Consider the following 24,623-nt stretch of genomic DNA (forward strand, 5'->3'; position numbering starts at 1 on the left):
AACAGAGTATGTCCAAATCTCCGTCAGACCATTTTATTGGTAAACTACATGGTAAAGTTTGCATTTTTTTGTGATCCAATACGTAATATTGTACACTTATCATAATTTTGTTTTAATCCAGAGTGAATAGCAAAAGTATCTAGATCCTCTGAGGCCATGGAGAGACTAATTGTGGTTTTAAAAGAAAAGATTAATCATCAGTGCACAATGACACCTTACTTTTTAAGCCCCGGATTTCTAATCCCTTAATATTATTGTTTGATCTAATCTTAACAGCTAACATTTTGATGGCAATAATAAATAGATATGCTGATAGTGGACAACCTTGTTTTACTCCTCTAGAGAGTTTAAAACTTTGAGATGTAGCCAGTAGTTACTATTTTACACCTAGTGTCACGCTCGTCGTATAGAGGAGACCAAGGCGCAGCGTGATATGAATACATTCTTCTTTTAATAAAGAAAGAACGACCGTGAAGCTACATAGACCGAGTGCTGACATGCAACTACACATGGACAATAACCCACAAAACCAAAATGGGAACCTAAATTGGATCCCCTATCAGAGACAACGATAAGCAGCTGCCTCTGATTGGGAACCAATTCAGGCCACCATAGACCTACATTTACCTAGACATACAAAACCCCATAGATATACAAAAACCCTAGACAAGATCACATACCCACCCTCGTCACACCCTGACCTGACCAAAATAATACAGAAAACATAGATAACTAAGGTGTGACACCTAGGGTTACTGTACATAAATTTAACCCATTTTAAAACAGATTCCCCAAAATTGACATATTCTAGGAATTTATATATTAACTCCAGTCGTACTTCATCAAAAGCCTTTTCAAAATCAGCTATGAAAACCAGGCCTGGTGTCCCCGATATTTCATAGTATTCTATTGTTTCCAGTACTTGTCTTATATTATCTCTAATGTATCGTCCATGTAAAAAAAACCTGTCTGATTAGCATGAATAATATCTGACAATACTTTTTAAATTCTATGTGACAAGCATTTTGCTAGGATTTTTGCATCACAACACTGAAGTGTAAGAGGTCTCCAATTTTTTAAATGGACTGGATCTTTATATATACACCACTTGGGTCCTGTTTCAGTAAAAATGATATCAGACCTTGTCTGATAATCTACCATTTATATAAGAGTGGTTAAAACATGCTAATAATGGTCCTTTGAGTATATCAAAAAAAGTTTTGTATACTTCCACTGGTATGCCATCCAGCCCTGGAGTTTTCCCATCCTTAATGGCCCCAATTGCATCAAGCAGTTCCTCCTCTGTAATTTGGCCTTCACATGAGTCTTTCTGTTCAGGTGTTAATTTTACAATATTATTAGGAAAATCATCCATACAATTAGTTTCAGTTAGTGAAAAATTGGGCGTGCAAATTTATTCAGCCCCCTTAAGTTAATACTTTGTAGCGCCACCTTTTGCTGCGATTACAGCTGTAAGTCGCTTGGGGTATGTCTCTATCAGTTTTGCACATCGAGAGACTGACATTTTTTCCCATTCCTCCTTGCAAAACAGCTCGAGCTCAGTGAGGTTGGATGGAGAGCATTTGTGAACAGCAGTTTTCAGTTCTTTCCACAGATTCTCGATTGGATTCAGGTCTGGACTTTGACTTGGCCATTCTAACACCTGGATATGTTTATTTTTGAACCATTCCATTGTAGATTTTGCTTTATGTTTTGGATCATTGTCTTGTTGGAAGACAAATCTCCGTCCCAGTCTCAGGTCTTTTGCAGACTCCATCAGGTTTTCTTCCAGAATGGTCCTGTATTTGGCTCCATCCATCTTCCCATCAATTTTAACCATCTTCCCTGTCCCTGCTGAAGAAAAGCAGGCCCAAACCATGATGCTGCCACCACCATGTTTGACAGTGGGGATGGTGTGTTCAGGGTGTTGCTTTTACGCCAAGCATAACGTTTTGCATTGTTGCCAAAAAGTTCCATTTTGGTTTCATCTGACCAGAGCACCTTCTTCCACATGTTTGGTGTGTTTCCCAGGTGGCTTGGGAAACTTTAAACAACACTTTTTATGGATATCTTTAAGAAATGGCTTTCTTCTTGCCACTCTTCCATAAAGGCCAGATTTGTGCAATATACGACTGATTGTTGTCCTATGTACAGAGTGTCCCACCTCAGCTGTAGATCTCTGCAGTTCATCCAGAGTGATCATGGGCCTCTTGGCTGCATCTCTGATCAGTCTTCTCCTTGTATGAGCTGAAAGTTAAAAGAGGGACGGCCAGGTCTTGGTAGATTTGCAGTGGTCTGATACTCCTTCCATTTCAATATTATCGCTTGCACAGTGCTCCTTGGGATGTTTAAAGCTTAGGAAATCTTTTTGTATCCAAATCCGACTTTAAACTTCTTCACAACAGTATCTCGGACCTGCCTGGTGTGTTCCTTGTTCTTCATGATGCTCTCTGCACTTTTAACGGACCTCTGAGACTATCACAGTGCAGGTGCATTTATACGGAGACTTGATTACACACAGGTGGATTGTATTTATCATCATTAGTCATTTAGGTCAACATTGGATCATTCAGAGATCCTCACTGAACTTCTGGAGAGAGTTTGCTGCACTGAAAGTAAAGGGGCTGAATAATTTTGCACGCCCACAATTTCAGTTTTTGATTTGTTAAAAAAGTTTGAAATATCCAATAAATGTCGTTCCACTTCATGATTGTGTCCCACTTGTTGATTCTTCACAAAAAATACAGTTTTATATCTTTATGTTTGAAGCCTGAAATGTGGCAAAAGGTCGCAAAGTTCAAGGGGGCCGAATACTTTCGCAAGGCACTGTATCTGCGCATTTTCCTAGTCACCCCGTTCACTCTGTCCAGTTTGAAATATAGTTGAATAGTGGAGACCAGAGTCTATCAAACTTGGGCTGTCTCTTGTGGAGGTCATAAGTGAGCTTTTCAAGAGGAAGAAAGTCAACAATCTGGTCAATCCACATTTTAAATGTAGGAGGGGTATTAGAGGCCCACAATAGAAGAATACATTTCTTAGCAAAGTATGTAATAGTCATAAGCAAATTTTCTCTGTCAGGATCAAGAACAAAGTCCTGCTGGGCATTAAGTCGATAGATACACGGGGTCATATCAAACTGTACCTCTAGTATTTTCTGTGCAGCAGAAATCTGAATCAGAATCTGGCAATCTCTCTACACCTCCAAAATACATGCATATAGGTTCCACTTTCAGAGGTACATCTTTTACAGTTAGGAGACATATCGGTTTTCATTCTAAGGAGTCTCAAAGTATAATAAAATGTGTACAAAAATGTGTAATTAGATTCTTTCATTTTTACACTGGTAGAGGAGCAGTATACCCTGTCGCAAACCTCCGCCCATAACTCATCACTGATAGTCAGACCAAGGTCCTTTTCCCAGATTATTTTCAAAGGAGTAAAGGAGGAGCTTCCTTTCTCAGAAAGGAGTCTTTAGATGTAAGATATTTTGCCTTTAATGGATTGTGCTGTGACAAGAAGGGTTTCAACTTCATTCAACTGAGTTCTAAACCTCCTCTTGGAGGTAAATGAGGAAATTACATGTCTAATTTGAAGATATTTTAAAAAAAGTGGGATCTTGGCAGATCGAATTCACTGCAGAGCTCTTGAAAGGATTTCAGTGTAGTGGTTTTCTGATGAAATAGGTCTGAAAAGGTCCTGATTCCTAGAGTATGCCAAAGATTAAAGTTGGTATCCCTCAGGGCTTTTGGCAAGTCTGGGTTGCCTACTATAGGTGAGTGAGAACATATTTGGGAGGAAATGCCCAGGTATTTCTTACAGTCCCTCCACGCTAGTAGGGTGCTGTAAATCACAAAGGTTTTGGCTATGTTGCCCACTTCACTAAAGTTATTAATGAATATAATTGAGCTTAAGGGCAATGAACCAAAGGATTGGGATTCTATCTGAATCCACGTTGACTCTTGTCTGTTTGTGATCCATGTTAGCATGTTGCGGATTTGGGCAGACCAGTAGTACAACTGAAGGGAGGGAAGGGCAAGACCACCCTTAGATTCAGGTTTCGATAGAGTGGAAAACTTGATCCTAGGTATTTTATTGCCCCATATAAATTTGGTGATGCTTTGGTTAGTTGTTTTGAAGAAGGAAACTGGGAGATAGCATGGGAGCATCTGAAATAAGTAGTTCAGTCTAGGGAGGACGTTCATACGGATTACATTAATTCTTCCTACTAAGCTAATTGGGAGGGAGATCCAGGTTTGGAGATCGCTCTTGATTCGATCCAGGAGTGGAAGATAATTTTCCTTAAAAAGGCTATTCAGATCTGGTGTTATGAAGATCCCGAGGTATTGAAACCCCTGTGTTTTCCATTGGAAAGGACAAAGTGTCTTCATAGAGCTGGTGAGTGTAATATTGAGAGGGCAGACAGTGGATTTGTTCAAATTGATCTTATAACCTGAAAACTTGCCATACTGAGCAATTGTGTCTAAAATGAGAGGGAGGGATTTCTCAGGGTTCGATATGTAGAGCAAGACATCATCTGCGTAAAGCGAAATCATGTGCTGCAGGCCGCCTGCAGAAACACCCATAATACTTGGATTGCTCCTTATCAGCTCTGCCAGAGACTCCGCCCCCAACAAGTAGAGCAGCGGGGACAGCGAGCACCCTTGTCTTGTGCCCCGTTCCAGGGGGAATCTGTCAGAGTTCAGTCCATTAGTAGTCACCATGGCATTTGGATGAGAGTATAGTGATTTGATCCATTTAATAAAATTTGGGCCCATATTGAACTTTTCTAAGACTGAAAACAGAAAGCTCCACTCCATCCTGTCAAACGCCTTCTCAGCATCCAGTGAAACCAGCAGGACAGGGGTCTTCTGTGCGTTTACTTGATCAATAATATCAAAAAGACGGCGAATGTTATCAGAAGAGTATCTGTGTCTAATAAATCCAGTTTGGTCCGCTTTTATTATTTTGGGAAGAAGAGTGTTTAGTCTTTTGGCAAGCAATTTGGTAATTATTTTATAGTTCAAATCCAACAAGTTTATGGGCCGGAAGGACGAGCAGGATAGGGGGTCCTTGTCCTTTTTTAGCAACACTGTAATGCGAGCTGTATGCATTGAGTCTGGGAGAACTCTGTTTTTGCAAAAATCCTCCAGCATTGGCATGAAGATAGGGCTGAGCTGGGGCCAAAAAGCTTTGTAGAACTCTCTGGGGAATCCATCTGGGCCTGGGGACTTATTAGGTGGCATGGAGGTAATTGCCTCCAGGATCTCCTCAGGAGTGAAGGGGGAGTTGAGATCTTCTTGGTCGGTCTCTGATAGTTTAGGTAGCGAGATTCCCTCTAGGAAAGAGTGGAGTTCTGCCTCCATGTGTTTTCTCTCAGAGGTATATAGTTTGCAGTAAAAATCATGAAAAGTTAAATTGATCTTTTTTGGGTCATATGTGACCTCGTCCTCTGCTGTTCAGATAGCCATGATTGTACGCTCTGACTGCTCCTTTTTTAATTGGTAAGCAAGCAATCTACTGGGCCTATTGCTATACTCATGGTATTTCTGTTTAGTAAAGAAAACTTCTTTTTTTTTATCTCCCGAGTGTTGTCCAAATTCAGTTTGGCTTTGACTGCTTTAAGATGACTCCAGGAGGTGCTGTGTAGGGATTGTTGATGTATTTTTTCACAGCATTCCAGCTCCCTCTCAAGATCTAGCCTGTGTGCTTCCATTGCTTTTTTCTTAGAGGAAGCATATGCAATAGTGTGGCTTTAGCAGCGTGTGTGGCTTTAGTGTGGCTTTAGCAGCGTCCAACATTGTGGCCGGAGAAACAGGATAATCTTTATTGTCTTGTGTGTAGTTGTCTATCCATGTAGTTACCAATGTATGGAACACGTCATTTGATAGCATGGAGGTGTTGAATTTCCAGCTCTTTGACCTCGGGATGTTTTTGCAGAGGTCAAAGCGGAGGTGGACAAAGGCGTGATCTGAAAGTGCTATGGGTCCGATTGTACAAGTGGCTGAATTTATGAAACTCTTTGGGATAAAAATGTAATCTATACGGGAGTAGGTGTTATGGACATTAGAGTAGTATGTATAGTCCATAGATGAGCTATTAGTCTCTCTCCAGATATCTATCAGTCCCATCTCTTTAGTAAGAGAGTTCAACATCTTTGCAGATCTAGGATTTGTGGTGGGGACTTGAGATGATTTGTCTAGGGTTGGGTTAAGGGTACAATTAAAATCTCCAGCCACCACACCAAAGGAGACACAATGCTCATTGAACAGGGTTATACTTTTTGACATGAAGGCAGGAGTATCTGTGTTAGGGGCGTATATGTTTAATATAGTAATTGGTTGACCCAGTTATCAAAATAAATCTCCCCTCCGGATCAGATATGTTTTTGTCAATTATGAATGGAAAGTTTTTATGGATAAGTATGGCTGTGCCTCTACTGTTTGATTTGAAAGATGAGAAATACACCTGTCCCACCCAAGCTCTGCGGAGTTTGGCATGTTCAGCATCACAGAGGTGTGTCTCTTGTAATAGCGCGTCTGCTTTTTCCTTCTTTAGAGCACATAGTATCTTTTTTCGTTTTATTGCATGCCCTAGACCATGGCAGTTCCATGTCAATAGATTTAAGGTACTAGTCATCGTCATCGAGCAGTAAAAGTGGATAGTAATTACAGCTGCGTTCACATAAAAGGAAAATAATGGTGTACATAAAATAATAATCTCTGAACACCCCAGCCGAGTTCCCAAACAACTCGACACATGGATCTATTACCCCCCCGCTCAGTCTCAATTCTGTGTTCCGGATAAAACTAAAACCGGGAACAGTTAGCAACGCACAACGTCTCCCTCTCCCCACCAAAGAAATGCCTCATCCTCTCCACCCCGCATTGAGTAAATAACACAGTTGCCCTCGTCCAGACCACAGTAAAAGAGGGGAGAAAAATCTAATCAATAGCCCAGCCTACATATACCTCCCCCAAGGGACATAGGGAACCCCAAGTAATAACAGCAACAAAAAAAACAGGGAAATAAAAGTAGGCTGAAACATTAGTAGGGCTAGGTTAGGCTATACAGCCCATCCCTCTCAGTTAAAGGAAAATAAATATAAATTGGATGGCTATAATGACATTTAGGGGGTGGGTCTCTGGATATCGGCTATATGTCGTCTTACCTCCTTTAGTAATGGCATTAATCGCATTTAGTCATTGGTCTGTTTCTCATTGGCCATGATTGTCTTTCAAAAAAACGTTTTGCCTCTTCGGGAGTTTTGAAGTGTCGCAAGGCTCCTTGGTGAAGAATCCTGAGCTCGTTTGGGTATTTGAATCCCTTGAAGATGCCTCGGTCAATGGAGTATTTCTTCACTTCGTCAAATTCTCGGCACTTTCGGCGTATTCCAGCTGACAGGTCCTGGTGTAAAGCGAGTTTGGCGTTTCCCACTGTGATGGTGTTGTTTTTGCCGCCTGTAGGACTCGTTCCTTGTCGGTGAATCTCAGGTAACGTATGGTGATTGGGCGCGGTGGTTGTCTGGCTGCTGGTGGGGGCCTCAGTGCTCGGTGAGCTCTCTCGAGTTCTATGGGCCTGTGGACATGTGGAGCCACTCGGGAAGTTTGTCTTGCAGGTAGCGGATCAGTGGCATGTTTCCCTCTTCTTTTTCGCCCAGATTGAATAGAACACAATTATTCCTTCGCCCCCTGTTTTCCAGGTCCTCTGTTTTCTCTTCCAGATGCTCGATTTTCTTTTTTCGATTTTGTTTCCATGGCATCTGTCAATAAGTTTTCCATGGATAGGATTCGCCCCTCTGCCTCGTCCAGGCGCCCCGCGTTTATGGTTATCTTATTGATGATGTCAGGCAAAGCGTTTTCCAGGATTGTCACCTTGCCCCCTATCGTACTGAGCTGAGAGTTAATGGCATCTAATTTAGTGTTTAGTTCTGTACGTTGGGATCTCAACTCAGAAAGGATGTCTTCGACAGAGTGCGAGGTTGGCATTCGTTGTGCCTCGTGGGGGAGCGGGTTCTCTTGCTCCTGGCTAATGGCGCTAGTTTTTTCTGAAGCTAGCTTCTTCTTGGAGGCTTTTTCCGTCGCTAATACTCGAGTCCGGGTAAAAATGTCACCTGTAGTGTCGCCTTTTGTAGCCGCCATGACTTTTTCTTACTAAAGCTAAATGAGTTTGAACTTGGAGTGGAGGTAAGATTAGGAATTGGAAACTACTTGTGCGGAGCTCTTAGTTCATGCGGCCATCTCGTTCAAGGGTCACGTGATCCCCCCCTCACTTTATTTTTTTATAATCTATTACACTGGATCTTTCTTGAATAAGTTCTTTCTTCCATTTCTTTTTGTTTTTCCTCTAACTTATTCTGTGCCTCTATGGTACCATTTTTATTGCTATCTAACTGTACTGTTAGTCCTTCAATTTCCTTTGTTAATATGGACTCTTTTGATCTAAATTGCTTTTGTTTTATAGATGAGTACTGAATTGCATGGCCTCTAAAGGCACATTTAAAAGTGCCCCATACAATAAGGGGATCTGCTGTACAGTTATAAATTCTTATGTCCTAGATCTAAACAATTTATCATCTAGTAGACTTTGATTAAATCTACAATATCCTCGCCCACGTGGAAATTCTGTAAGAGTAATATATATGCCAATTATGTGATGATCCGACCGCATTCTGTCCCCTATCAACACATTTTTTACTTTTGTTGCCAGAGAGAATGGTATAAGAAAGTAGTCAAGATGACTAGCTTGATTAAGCCTCCGCCATGTATATCTCACTAGGTCAGGGTATTTAAGTCTCCATATATCTACTAATTCCAATATATCCATGACATTCATGATTTCCTTAAGTGCCTGAGGGTGATGGTTTGTAGTGTGTGATTTCCTTTCCGGTCCATAGAGGTATTTAAGACCATACTAAAATCTCCCGCCATAATAATAGAGTCTAGTGTTGCTTGTAGAGTTGATAAATTCTTATAAATATTCATCATTATCATCATTATTCGGACCGTATAGGTTAATAAGCCATATCTGTTTATTGTCCAATAACATATTTAAAATAATCCATCTACCTTGATAATTTGTTTGGACAATTTGCACATTTGGATCAAAATGACTTAATTAAAACCATCACCCCTTTTGAATTTCTTTGCCCATGGGAGAAATATATTTCGCCCCCCCAGGACTTTTTCCACAAAACTTCATCTAAAATTGTTGAATGGGTTTCCTGTAAACAATATACATTATATTCCTTCTCTTTTAGCCAGGTAAATACTGAGAGTCTTTTCTTATTATCTGCTAGGCCATTACAATTGTAACTGGCTATACTTATTTCACCACTTACCATAATGAGACAACTTTCAATTCTATTTATCAAAATATATGTTTGTAAACGTACCATTAAAAAATAACATGATGATTGAGTGACTATATAGCTGTACCATGATATTTGCATTGCTACTAAGTAAACCTCCAATTGGTCCCCACCATTCTACCCGCTAAAAGCCCTCCTCATCCCGAGCTGGGCCGTCATCCCAATTCCCGGCAGACCACCACCGACCCCCCGCATCCCATAGCCCTGGACAGACTGGGATCCATCCTTCGTGCCATTTACCGAATTGAAGTATATCAACTGCCAAATGCATTTCCATCACCCTCACCTCAATTTGTATTATATATAGCTGTGGATCATCCTTTATTGTCCCTAACATCTTTTACTCCTTCGCAACAGTTGTGGGATACACACATACACCCACACACACTCAACCCACACATACTCAACTCTTTCCCCCCACAGAAGCATAAACTCACATTCTCAACAGTTGCACCATCCCAGAGCCCATCTCAAGAAAGGTCATGATTTACAAATGCACTTACTGTTGCAGCTGCATGAGAAGGCCTGCAAGACCGCGCAAAAAAAAATGGGCAGAAATTGAGAGATTTTATTAACCATTGTCACATCCTAGATGGAGGTCAAATGTACACCTTTTTCCTGAAACACCCACAATACGGTCACCCGTATTGACCATATTCCCAAGCATCTTCATGCAGTCAGACTTTTGATTTTGTGCCACCAGGGTCACAATAATATACCCCCTCTCTGAATGTCCGAGTGTGACCCCCTCCCCATGGGTTACTGCAGCTAGTGTTTCCAGCACTGCCACTGCCTGGGTGGGGGCACCCCACCTGAATCCCCACCAGGGGATTCATAACTTCGTTCAGTCCGCCATTACCTGTCTGCCATTACCTGTCCGCCATAGAGGAATTTTTGATGCTGTTTGCTGTTAATTATTAGTATCTTTCATACAAATCTTAAACTTGTACCCAATTCCATGCATCTGTTTGTCATGAACATCCAGTAGGATGGACTTTGCTATTAAATGCTGTGGCTCAAATCCGCTCGTTGGGCTTCTCAACGGACCACCTACTGGTGGGTCGATAAGCTTCATTATTGCAATAAATAATAAATGTTATTAATACGTTTTGAATAAAGCAATTGACCTGGTCTCTCCTCATTATTTATTAGGATTTCTACGACAGGAATGAGTGTATTATGGTCAGAGGGCATTAATGAAATCGCAATTTAGAGAGCTGTTGCTATGTGTGTGTGTGTGTGTGTGTGCTGTACGATATCTCATGGTCTCCAGAGAACGACCCAAAAACAAACTAAATATGGGCCCGTATTTATCAAACATTTCAGAATAGGAGTGCTGATCTAGGATCAGATTATCCCTGTCCATAATAATCTGATTCATTAACATCTAAAAACAAAACTGATCATAGATCAGCACACTTAATCTGAGACAAAACGGCCCTGAAGAAAGGATTATATACCACTAGACTGAAGGAAGAAAAGGTAACATAGGTGAAGTAAAAGGGAACATGAGAAGAGGAGGGAGGTAAAGGAGGAAGGAACAGATAGAATGTATGGATGGAAAGGAGGATGATAACAGGGATAAAAAGAGGATAGGACTTCACTGAGGCAGACATTAAATAGCCATTATCCATAAATAACCCAAAAGAGACAAGAGACTGAATCCCAAATGGCACCCTATTCTCTATGTAGTGCACACATTTTGACCAGAGCCCAATGGGCCATGCTCAAAAGTACTGCACTATGTAGGGAATAGGGTGCCATTTGGAACACAAACAAACAGTGTTCAAAAGCAGACCTACCGTGAATCTACACTGATTTGGTCCACAGTACTAAGTCAGTAATATCCAGTACAACGAAAATACCTGTTAATAAAGTTTTTCTAAACTGTAGAACAAGTTTTAATATATCTAGAATATAATTAATCACACACACAAACAAAAAAAACACACACTCAGTCTGTCAGGTATAGTAAAAGAGGCAGGACTTACTGAGGTGTAGAGGAAGCCCTCTCCATTCATGGCTGCGTAGAGGCCGGCCTTCACCCCCTGGATGGCTACCACCCGCAGCCCCACCGGGATGAGGTTAAACAGAGCTGAGGGGAGAGGGAGAGCGAGAGAGAGAGACAGGGGGAGAGAGAGAGACATGGAGAGAGAGAGAGAGAGCGGGAGGAAAAGAGGAAGACGGGAGGAGGAAAAATGGGAGAGAGAGATCGAGGGATTGGGAGAAAGAACACTCACTTGAAAGGATCCTTTAATAAAGGTCACAGTGTATTCCTAACCATCTATCCATTTAAATACCCTAGTGTTCATACATCAAAGCACTGTGTGACTTTTGAATTTCGGAAGGGTGTTGACTGAATGGAAACCAGGTTCAGTGTTATCTGGGGGTCATTGTAGTGAATAAGGTAGGACATGGAAGAAAAGTGATCTATGGTGGATCTTTGGATGAATAAGGGAAAAGACAATAAGCGAATCAGATAAAAACCTCAGGTGTAGGAGGGAATGTGCCATTCAATTTCACTCAGTGAAAATTGACAGGCTCCTTGGTCGGCCCACAACCAAGGGTAGGTAACAACGCATCTGCCACGCTGATTCTCAACACAGGGGCCCCTCAGGGGTGTGCGTGCTCAGCCCCCTCCTGTACTCCCTGTTCACTCATGACTGCACGGCCAGGCACGACTCCAACACCATTATTAAATTTGCCAATGACACAATAGTAGGCCTGATCACCGACAACAACGAGACAGCCTATAGGCAGGAGGTCCTGGCCGTGTGGTGCCAGGAAAACAACCTCTCCCTCAATGTGATCAAGACAAAGGAGATGATGTGTGGACCACAGGAAAAAGAGGCCCGAGCACGCCCCCATTCTCATCAACGGGGCTGCAGTGGAGCAGGTTGAGAGCTTCAAGTTCTTTGGTGTCCACATCACCAACAAACTAACATGGTCCAAGCACACCATGACAGTCGAGAAGCGGGCACGAAAAAAAACCTATTCCCCCTCAGGAGACTGAAAAGATTTGGCATGGGTCCTCAGATCCTCAAAAGGTTCTATAGCTACACCATTGGGAGCATCCCGACTGGTTGCATCACTGCCTGGTATGGTAATTGCTCGGCCTCCGAACGCAAGGCACTACAGAGGGTAGTGCAAACGGCCCAGTACATCACTGGGGCCAAGTTTCCTGCCATCCAGGACCTCTATACCAGGCGGTGTCAGAGGAAGGCTCTAAAAATTGTCAAAGACTCCAGCCACCCAAGTCATAGACTGTTCTCTCCGCTACCGCATGGCAAGCGGTACCGGACCGCCAAGTCTAGGTCCAAGAGGCTTCTAAACAGCTTCAAATCACAAACAATAAGACTCCGGAACATCTAGTCAAATGGCTACCCAGACTATTTGCATTGCCCCCCTCCCCACCACTGCCACTCTCTGTTGTCATCTATGCATAGTCACTTTAATGAACTCTACCTACATGTACATACTACCTCAACTAACCGGTGCCCCCGCACATTTAACCGGCACCCCCCTGTATATATTGTTATTTTTTTTACTGCTGCTCTTTAATGACTAATTAATTACTTGTTACTATTATCTCTTATTCTTATCCGTATTATTTGAAACTGCACTGTTGGTTAGGGGCTAGTAAGTCAGTATTTCACTGTAAGGTCTACACCTGTTGTATTTGGAGCATGTGACTAATACAATTTGATTTAATTTGAAATTGTCTTTGGAGGCAGAAAAAAAGTAATGCATAACAGGAGCCAGGAGAGAAGCAAAGCAAGAGCCCAAAAATGGTGTGTGTGTGTGTGAGACTTTGCATGCATGTGTGTGGATGTCTGAGCACTATGGGGGTGGATCAAAACAAATGCATGACGGAGTGGAATAAGTGTGAGTGTATGCGTGTGGGATAAAGAGACTGAGAAAACATGTTAGAAATGGCTGTGTAAGTGTTTGTGTACTCTGTTCAGAGGCATCATGCCCATAGGCCAGTGGAAGATTTTATGGCAGTGATAGGCAGCACTCGCAGGAGGTATGTTTGTAAATTAATTTGATCAAGCTATGTAGCTTAATGATTCCTTCTTGATGAATAAATAAATGAGAACGTTTTATTGTTTCTCTGTAATACTAGCCACCTAGCAATGTTATGAAGATGGCTTTAGCTAGCCAGGTAGATAGGTTCTCAATCTCCCAACCTCATAACTAGCTACCAAGCCATTTCAGGCTATCAATCAAGTTACAGTAGCTTGTCTAACTACATTTAACTGCCAAAATAAAGGAAACACCAACATAAAGTGTCTTAATAGTAGGGCCACCACAAGCCAGAACACCTTCAATGAACCTTGGCATGGATTCTACAAGTGTCTGAAGACACCATTCTTCAACGAGAAATTCAATCATTTGGCAGTTCCAGAATCTCCCACAAGTGTTCAATTGGGTTGAGAACTGGTGACTGAGACAGTCATTGCATATGGCTTACATCGTTTTCATTCTCATCAAAACATTCAGTGACCACTCGTGCGCTGTGGATTGGGGCATAGTCATCCTATGGGGATATAACAATTTAAGACAAAATAATGGTCTGCCCAACATTTTTATACATGAGCCTAAGCATGATGGGATGTTGATTAACTCAGGAACCACACCAGTGTGGAAGCACCTGCTTCCAAAATACATTGAGTATACAAAACATTAGGAACACCTGCATGACAGACTGACCAGGATGACTTCAGCTGAAATATATGATCCCTTATTGATGTCATTTGTTAAATCCACTTCAATCACTGTAGATGAAAGGGAGGAGACAGGTAAAAAAAAAAATACTTTTAAGCCTTGAGACAATTGAGACATGGATTGTGTATGTGTGCCACTCAACGGGTGAATGGACAAGACACAAGATTTAAGTCCCTTTGAACAGGGTATAGTAGTAGGCAGAGGTGGGACATTGTAGGATTGATGTACATGTAGGCCATTAATAGGTGCCATTAATACAGGTAACGAGTGGAGGACAGAGGAGCCTCTTACAGGTCTGTGAGAGCCAGAAATCTTGCTTGTTTGTAGGTGACCAAATACTTATTTTCCACCATAATTTGCAAATAAATTCATTAAAAATCCTACAATGTGATTTTCTGGATTTTTTTTCTCATTTTGTCTGTCATAGTTGAAGTGAAACAAGATACCTATGATGAAAATTACAGGCCTCTCATCTTTTCAAGTGGGAGAACTTGCACAATTGGTGGCTGACTAAATCCTTTTTTGCCCCACTGTATATGTCACTGGTCACCCCCAAAGCCAATTCCTACTTTGGCCGCCTTTCCTTCCAGTTCTCTGCTGCCAATGACTGGAACGAACTGCAAAAATCACTGAAGCTGGAGACATATCTCCCTCACTAACTTCAAGCACCACCTGTCAGAGCAGCTCACAGATCACTTCACCTGTACATAGCCCATCCAACTACCTCATCCCCATACTGTTATTTATTTAATTATTTTGCTCCTTTGCACCCCAGTATCTCTACTTGCACATTCATCTTCTGCACATCTACCACTCCAGTGTTTAATTGCAATATTGTAATTATTTCGCCACTATGGTCTATTTATTGCCTTACCCCCTTATCCTACCTCATTTGGACACACTATATATATAGACTTTTTCTACTGTATTATTGACTGTGTTTGTTTGTTTATTCCATGTGTAACTCTGTGTTGTTGTTTGTGTCGCACTGCTTTGCTTTATCCTGGCCAGGTCGCAGTTGTGAATGAGAACTTGATCTCAACTAGCCTTCCTGGTTAAATAAAGGTGAAATAAAATAAATTAAAATGCATACATTTTTGTATGGGTGGCCCCAGCAGAAATCGAGCACAGGATCCTGACGTTGCAAGTACTATGCTCTACCAACTTAGCCACACAGGACAGTGATCCCTGCATTAACTGTTCTCCTTGCATCACCCTCAGCTCCTACCTCATTTATCCTAAGATGCTCATAACTTGAAGGGATTTGGAAAAATGTAAAAGGCAATGTTCTCACTATCATGGTGACTGCAGTCACGGGAAAAGCTGTACATGTCAGCTCAATTGGAAATGACCTTTAAAAAACGAAATTGTCAGCTGTCCACAGCACTGCACTATGGATCGAGTACATGTACTAAAAATGTTTTTAGGCTATACAGTGTTTGTTCACAATTACATTGTTTACGAACAATGGATTTAAGAAATCTTATATTTAAGGTGACAGTTGAACTACGCTCATGAAGCATTTATCAATTATATTCTTTAAGAATCAATGGCTATGTATCAAATAATTTATTATAGGTCCAAAAATGTATGTACCAATCCCATATTGTCCCTTTAACATCATATCCTTAAAACCCTCCTAAGACTTGGCAGCATTTCTCACCACTGCTTCCTGGATTCTGAGCCAAAGCCCAGAAAATAAAGCACTTTAATTTCGGCAGCCCATAAACCTCATGTTAACGCCAACATTATGGAACTCCACAATGCCAATCCTCACAAAGCAGAGCTGGGACGATCATTCATGGATCACGTAACAACGCTAAGCCTATCGGATGCACTGATGTGGGCTAGGCAGATAAAAGTTGGTGTTTTTAAACGGAGAGGGATAGGTGATATAATCCACGAGGACACAAATCCAACGGGGTAAGGAGGGTATGCAAAAATAGTCCAGCATTGTGAGTGGGTGCAACTGAGCTCCTGTGTGAAGGAGCCCTCTGGCTACACAGCTCACCAGGCATTAATCCGCTCTCTCTACACGAAAACACATATTGTACTGTACACCCACCATACATCCACTCTGAAAAAGCACAACTGGGCAGGCGGCTGCCTGTCATTTTGGGCCAGGAAACAAGATACTTTTTGGACCAGCTACAACCTCTCCTTTCCTCTCTTCTCTTCTATCCTCCTCCTCTTATCAGCCCTTTTTACATCTTCTCTTTCCCCCATCTTTTCCTCTCTTCCCCTCCTCTTATCAGCTTTCCTCTTCTCTTTCCTCCTCTCCTTTCTTCCTCTCTCCTCTCTTCATCTCATAGAGCTCATTGAGTTTACATCACATCCTTCTGACTTCTCTATTCCATCTCTCTCTTCAAAATGAGTAGGAGATGTGAAAGAAATAGGCCCAACATATTGCCAGCTGTTTCTTCTTCTATTCTCCTTCCACTAAAGCTCTGGAGACTCATATGCTGTGATCTTTTCCTTCTGATACAATGAGAGGCCTTCTTCTTCTTCTCTCCCCCTGGTACAGCAGAGGAGAAAGGGGAGGAAGTTTGACTTTTCTTTGCTGAATAGTTTTTTGTTCAGCAGAGTTACTGTGGGAACTATGGCTGCCTTCACCCACTCTTCTCTACAGTTTCACAACTGCCAGGTACAGTAGGTAATATCGCCCCTGCAATACAGTATGTGCTGCAGCACTAACACACACTCTGACATAGATAGGGTAAAAAGTTGTTGTGTGTGAGTCAACCAAGCACACAGGTTAACTACTTACTTAATACTCTTCATATCTATTGAGACAGGTTGGATGTGTAGTCCTCTGTGGCTCAGTTGGTAGAGCCCAGCGCTTGCAATGCCAGGATTGTGGATTCGATAGCTTGGACCACCCACCATACAAAAATGTATGCACTTACTGTATGACTCTAAATCGCTTTGGATAAAAGTAACTTACAGGGCCAACCCTTTGCCTTCGACATCAACTTTATCTGTCACTTTAGTGTCTTGTCTGTCTGTCGGTTTGTGCGCGTGTGTGTGCGCGCACAACGTACACAAGTCACGGTGTACATGCACGTAACTTGTGTACCTCCAGGCTGATACTGCATGTAAGTCAGGGAGGGGACAGATCACCTTCCTGCCAAACGGATGGAGGGGAATGATCCTGGCCCAACAGTTAATAGATTGTTTTCTCAAACAGAGTGGAGAACGATGACAATTATAGTTGGGGTGAAGCGGCCCGCCTAGCTTAGAAATACAGCGACAGAGTGCGGGCCATCCATCACTCCTCTCTACTCAACTCCACTCTTTTCAGTGTGTCTGCACAGATGTAGCTGGTCACACACAGAGTTGTTTGTGAAGGTGACACAAACGTAACCCTGTTCGACAGGTGTGTGAAGGTAATGCAGACAGGTGTGCGTGGAGTGGTGAGGCTTGCACAGGTGATCTCTGTGGAATTCTAAATTGTGGTTTGTTAATATCCATGTACATTATCATGATGAAATGGCATTTGTTATCGTAACGGCTAGACATTTTTTCGTACTCACGTGACCTCACCAGGACAAAGTGTATTGTACTTTAAGATTGTATGATAGGAGATGTGCATGTTGGGAATTGTAATGTGTGTCATATAAACTCACTGTAGTCGCTGTTCTCGTCCTTGGTCCCATTTATGGTGCCGTCCGGCTTCATCTGCAGGTAGAAGCCCTGCTCGCTGAACAGTCGCGTCACAATGCCCTTCAGCTGCGGCTCTGCAACACAGCACAACAGGGATAAGGGTTAGCTAGCTGCTTGGGTCATGTTCATTAAGCACCAAACATAATAAAATGGACCGAAACAGGGAGGAACTACCTGAATGTGTCCAATAAGAATAGTAATTTTTGTTTTCCATTGCAATGAACAAGGCCCAGGTTACTCAGACACCAAAACACTTGAATGCCATGCCCTCGTACTCTTAATACCATTGTCAATGATTGGGGAGAGACCAGCAAAAACTAGACTATAACTAAGGCCCAGAGCACTTCCTGGTCTGGTCAAGTGATCTGGAAAAACTCTTGGTCTTATAGTGTAAGCCTTAGTTAGTACCCATTATTGCAGTACCGTGTGATAGGCTACATAATGAATTAAATGCCATGTGATACATGTGATGACACAGAAGCAAACAATGCCTCCCATCATGACAGAGAGGCAGACAGATTCTCTCGAGCCACCTCCTCAGACCATAACTCAATGGTAAAGAGAATAAAAAGAGGTAAAAAAGAATAAAAGGAAGAGGTTAATCACGACAGTACTTTAGTGCCATTCAGAGCATGCAGATACCAACATAACACTAATCAGTGAAAAACCATCTCCCAGTCTTATAGATAAAGAAGGTTCAGTTGGTGGATCAAAACCGAACCAAAAAACAAACGGTCTAAGAAGCCACCTCCAAATCATGAACAGGGCACACAATGTGGGACAGATAAACTTGGCACTACAGCCGCTTGACGCCCAAATCATGCAGGAAGAGACAGAAGAAGACTAAAATACAGCACTATTTAGAGCAAGTCGGTGTGCCAGTTAAACGCTGATGATGAGGCAGACCCAGTGGATGAAAGAAACACTGAAAGGTGGGGGGGATACGTTAAATAGGATGCAGAAGTGTGTGGTCTGCATCCTCTCATCTATCGGTGATAGATATGATACTCTTAAACCTCTGTCTAACTTGCTTGTAGCCGAACTGTGAGAATTGGCCCATTGGTGGATCAATAAAGCATTCTTCACCAACAATAGTTCACCTTAACATGGACACTGATAGCTCTGGTCTAGGTCGTTAGTGTGCCTTCCTTCAATTCATGTACTGGAGGAACCCGCACAACAACATATTTTTTTTTTTTTTTGTCATGATGAACTTAGAATAATAACAAGTTCACATTTGCAGTTTCAGATGTAAGAAAACTTCACAATTGTAAGTTCACATGTGTGGGTGAAATAGTGTTTCCTCTCCTCACATGTGAAAAGGTGGTGTTAAGATGTGGAATGTGGAATTGCATATTCTGTAAAAAGGTTACTTAGCCTAGCTGATCATACAAAATAATAATTTCTTACTTCTAAGCTCATCCACTCCATTATTATTGTAGTCCTCCATAGTGTTGCATTGATATACATGTATACTTAACACTACCACAAGGTAGAGGTATTCGGAGTGTTATTGCTGCAGGCACCACCTAATTTCTTTGTACACTGGTCCGTGATTGTTGGATGAAGCCCAGTGAAAAGAACAGAGAAGTTAGCTCTCCGTGTCTCCTTATTTTTATCCTGTTTGTTGGTTTCTACCCATGGTTATGTTAAAAAATATATAGAGATAACATGTTTAACTAAACGGTGTTGAGTTCTGGTAATTTTAATGTATAATTTAATTGTTTTGACCAAGTGAGGTTTTCACATTTACATGAGTGTAGCCAAGCTAAGTCGCTAGCAAGCTAGTTATGTTTGTATGCAAGTCAATGAGAACAAGATGGCGTTTCTGAAATATAGTTTATTTCCATTAAATGTTTTGGCTCTTAAATAGTTCCATTCGTTTTTTTTTACAAACAAGAGCTCATATTGAGTGTATTTAAATGTGTACATATGAACCACTGTAATATGTATTTTAGAAGGTTACTTTCTATGAAATGTGTATCTAATCATTGCATGTTAATTGCTAACTGCTAGCTAGCTTAGTGAAAGGTGATAGCTATCCTTCCATTTCGTCCTAGCTAGCATCTGTTATTGTTAGCTGTCCATTGGTTTTTGTTACATTTACTACACCGGCCTAAACTAAATATTTATGTATTTGAAAATGTGAATGTGTTTGCTTTTGGAATTAATGTAAACAGATACTTTTCTACAAAGAAATGTATTTTGAATTAGGTCTGTCTGAGCTCATCAGTTAACTGGAGTTAGCTTTTTGTCATTTTAGTGCACAATTTTTTTTTTAATTGCGATTAATTTCATGAAAGCAACGAAAATCCATTATCTATACAGCTCAAAACAACAATGCAATGTCAAAACAAGTTGACATTGAGGTTTCCATTTTTCTAATCAATACTTTGGATATAATCAACACGTCAACATTATTGTAATGCTTTTTATATAAAAGAAATTCTTAGATTACAACTTAATTTGATCAAATTCTGAATTTGCGATTATTCGTGACTAATCACAGCATACCCTGTGATTATCTGAATTTATATATATTTTTTACTTTCAGTTTGCTTGAACGTTTGCTAAGCTGCAGAATCTCTGAAACTGGAAACACTTATCTCCCTCACTAGCTTTAAGCACCAACTGTCAGAGCAGCTCACAGATTACTGCACCTGTACATAGCCCACCTATAATTTAGCCCAAACAACTACCTCTTTCCCAACTGTATTTAATTTTTATTTATTTATTTATTTTGCTCCTTTGCACCCCATTATTTTTTATTTCTACTTTGCACATTCTTCCATTGCAAAACTACCATTCCAGTATTTTACTTGCTATATTGTATTTACTTTGCCATCATGGCCTTTTTTGCCTTTACCTCCCTTCTCACCTCACATTGTATATAGACTTGTTTATACTGCATTATTGACTGTATGTTTGTTTTTACTCCATGTGTAACTCTGTGTCGTTTTATCTGTCGAACTGCTTTGCTTTATCTTGGCCAGGTCGCAATTGTAAATGAGAACTTGTTCTCAACTTGCCTACCTGGTTAAATAAAGGTAAAATAAATAAAAATAAATAAATTTGTACTGAAATACACCATTTCCCAAAACGTCCTTGTACTGTATGTTATTGAACAGACTAAGATATGTTTGCTCTGCTCAGTGGGTGTGCGGGGTGTGGCTTGAAGCAACGGGTTAAGTATTTAAAGGGAAGCAGTGCATTATTATACCACAACCCAACCCCTCCCCGTTTCTCCATGGTCGTTCAGTACAGTGTCCTTTAAATTGAACGTTCTATTACGTTTTTATGTACTGAACGCAGAGCTGCTCTGTGGTCACTGACCTGGTTTCCTGCGGACTGGTCTTTTCTTGCCGCTGCAGAACCGAACTTTGCTGAAGACCGTAAATATATGCCTCTCGCACAAGGAGCGGGGGTCTTTGCTGGGACTGGTGCGCCGTTTGGAAGTGGCGACCTTTTCGCTGTTTCCCTCTCTTGCTTGACGTTTCTGACGAATCAGGGAGCTGGCGAGCGCCGCCGCCATCTCCCCGGTAGATTAACCTGAGTGTAGACCACTTGAATCGTCTCAAAATCTTCTATGAGCGAGATGTTGTCAAGATATTGCTGAGGGTGCTGATTATGGCTGGTCCAATGCATGAGGTTGCATACGTGCGCCATGATGACAAATATGTAGGTAAGGTGAATAAAATGATAACTTGCTGAATGCTGAACTCAAACATATTTGTCATCCAAATAATGGAAACAACATCGATATAAATATAAAATATTGCACTGGCAGTCTTTACAAATAGGTAGGCTACTATATCTCTAAATACATTAATTCATAAATGTATATTGTGCAGATGTGTCCAAGGTATTGCTCTTTATCTCCAGTCCAGATTATTCCCAGGTATCCAGCTAAAATGTCCCGTAAATAGTTTCATTATCCATCGTTTTCATTCCTCTTAAATTTCCAGTGCTCGACATTCCACAACTATCTGAGTGCAGTGGCAGCAGCGTACTGGATGTGCGCGGACACACTGCTCACTCACTAGCCCCGCAGCCCGCGAACGGCATTGTCTTTCGCTCAACTACGGGCTCGACGAGCGAGCCCCAGGTAAAAAATAATCCAAAATCGAAAACCCAATGTTCTCTGGAAAACGGAGAGTCACAACAAATTGGAGGACCGTCGAAAATCTATGTCGCCTTCATAATCACAGGTGATGAGTATCCTAAACTGACATAATTCAAACCCATTGGTCACACACTGGTTGAGTCAACGTTATTTCCACGTACATTCTTTCAAATTAATATGAACCAATGTGAATTGACGTATGTGCCCTGTTGGAAAAATCTAAGCACAAATCTCACGGTAGCCTGTAGTGAAAAGTACCATCAGAGCAACTGGTGAAGCCTGCTCTTCGTCGCCCGGTTTGCAAGCATCCTTTCTTTTTCTAACTATGCAATCCTACGTGGTTGTGGTTCGGACAAGGAATTCTCCGAGGGCTGAGAGAAAGAGAGCGAGAATAACTTTTTTTTTGTGCCAGTGTGTGTGAGGGAGAGAGAGCAGGAGGGAGGTTAAGAGAGTGAGCGAAAGGGGGGGGGGGCTCGGCATTGTAAACGAAAGCGATGGTGGGCTGTTTGGCAGGAGGTGCGCCAGCAGTTTACATGTGTTCGGTAACATAATTTTACCAAAGGCAATGAGAAAGGCAGGTCTCCATCACGCAAAGTGATCCATACTTCCTGGGCGCAATATAGCCTGGGGATGAGGTAAAGCAAACCTAGCCCCAGTGGTGTAAATTAAGTAAAACTACTTTATGATACTACTTATGTCGTTTTTTGGTATATGTAATTTACTATTCCTTTTTTGACAACTTTTACTTTACTTCATCCCTAAAGAAAATAATGTACTTCCATACATATCCCTGACTCCCAAAAGTACTGATTACATTTTGAATGCTTAGCAGCACAGGAAAATGATACAATTCACACAGGTATTAACAAAACGGCCCTGCTCATCCCTACTGCCTCTGATCTGGCAGACTCACTAAACACATGCTTTATTTGTAAATTATGTCAGTGTTGGCTATCCAAAAATAAAAAACAAGAATTGTGCCGTCTGGTTGGCTTAATGTAAGGAATAAGAAATGATTCATACTTTTACTTGTAGGGCTACTTTTTAGACTTAAGTATATTTTAGCGATTACATTTACTTTTGATACTAAATAAATGTAAAACCAAATACTTTTAGAGACTTTTACTCAAGTAGTATTTTACTTGGTGACTCACTTTTACTTGAGTCCTTTTCTATTAAGGTATCCTTACTTTTTCCACCACTGTCTAGCCCCTAGGCTAGTAACCTGTATCTGTACCTGTAGGGAATATTGAATGATCCCAAATGATCCATCGTATCTCCCAGAAACGTTTTCAACATACATCTGTAAAATTATAGTCTAGAACCTAAAGCTTTGTTTGTCTTCCTCTCAAGCTTCCATGTCTTCTCCCTGGACCTCAATGTCCACCTCTTGAACATCAGACTGAGGCCTCATCTTCACTGTCCAACATTGTCGTCCTCAAAAAGCATCAAATTTGCCTGGATGGCCACCAATTTTTCAACCCTTGTATTTGTCAGCCTGTTGTGTATGTGTCCCCAAACAAGGACCAGTTGCGCTCTGAGGTGGCTGATATTGGTGGGATTTTTGAAGATGGAGGCAATAGAGAAAGAGCCTCAGATCTACAAAGTCCCTTCCACCAGGTGGCTGATGAGACATGCTGGCACGACTGCCATATTGCTTCTCCATCCCAAAGCCCTTGCTTGGAAGTGTACTTCGCCAGACTGCCAAGAACCTTGCCCTCATCCAGGCCAAGGTGGTGAGACACGGAAGTGATGACACCATAGGCCTTGTTGATCTCTGCACCAGACAGGATGCTCTTGCCAGCATACATGGGGTCCAACATGTACGCTGTGGCATGTATGGACTTCAGGCAGAAGTCTTCACGCTTTTTGATGCATTTCAGAACTGAAGTTTCCTCTGCTTGGAGCAACAGTAAAGTAGGCAGGGCAGTTTGGATTTCTTCTTACATCTGCAAGCGGAGTCTGAACATCAGACAGGATGGCATTGTCTCCCTCAATCTGTGCAATGGCTACTGCTATAGGTTTCAGGAGTTTCAGGCTGCTTACCACTCTCCCAAAATACATCATCCAGGAGGATCCTGTTGATGGGGCTGTCCATATCGGCAGACTGTGATATGGCCATTTCTTGGAGAGACAAACATGATGACTACACCACCCCAATGGGTGTTGGTGGGCAGCTTCAATGTAGTGCTCTTATTCTTCTCACTTTGCTTGGTGAAGTAGATTGCTGATATAACTTGATGACCCTTCACACACCTTACCATTTCCTTGGCTCTCTTGTAGAGTGTATCCATTGTTTTCAGTGCCATGATGTCCTTGAGGAGCAGATTCAATGCATGCATGCATGCATGTTCTTAGCATTGTCTGTCACCAGTGCAAATACTGTTTGAAGTGATTCTGTTAGCTGTGTTGTTGGCTAGCTCCTCTGAACAACAGTGTCCTGACGAGTGAGCACATTTTCTATGCCAAGCAAAATCGTGCCTCACTGTTATGGATGTATCCAAATGTCACTAGAAAACAGCTTATGCAAATGCTGCTACTTTGCTGTTATTCTGGCTGCACTTTTTGACTAGCCATAGTTAGTTAGCTAGCAAGCAAAGGTTAAGAACGTTGCCAGCCAGTATGGCAATGGAACATTTAGAATGAACGTCCATAGATTCAAAACAAAAAGGCTAAACGCTTGGGTCGCATCTCTAGCAACCAAACTGATAGAATGAACAACCAGGATTTAGGTAGCAACAC

At 41.6% G+C, this 24,623-nt stretch overlaps 1 protein-coding gene across 5 annotated transcripts in view; it reads right to left on the bottom strand.

Moving 5' to 3' along the window:
- LOC109864475 (fibroblast growth factor 12) overlaps nucleotides 1-24,623 on the bottom strand; it is a 133,877-nt gene that overhangs the window by 15,945 nt on the left and 93,309 nt on the right. For 4 of the 5 annotated variants that reach the window (XM_020452300.2, XM_020452299.2, XM_020452298.2 and 1 more), the window contains 2 exons: nucleotides 17,722-17,832; nucleotides 11,359-11,462 (listed from right to left, as the gene is read on the bottom strand). In XM_020452300.2, coding sequence (XP_020307889.1) covers nucleotides 11,359-11,462; nucleotides 17,722-17,832 — 215 coding nt within the window. Of the gene's footprint in view, nucleotides 1-11,358; nucleotides 11,463-17,721; nucleotides 17,833-21,091; nucleotides 21,444-24,623 lie in introns of those variants that run through there. The other variant, XM_031797762.1, reaches the window with a different exon arrangement.

This window comes from Oncorhynchus kisutch, linkage group LG19, assembly GCF_002021735.2.
Source record: "Oncorhynchus kisutch isolate 150728-3 linkage group LG19, Okis_V2, whole genome shotgun sequence".
Taxonomy (NCBI): domain Eukaryota; kingdom Metazoa; phylum Chordata; class Actinopteri; order Salmoniformes; family Salmonidae; genus Oncorhynchus; species Oncorhynchus kisutch.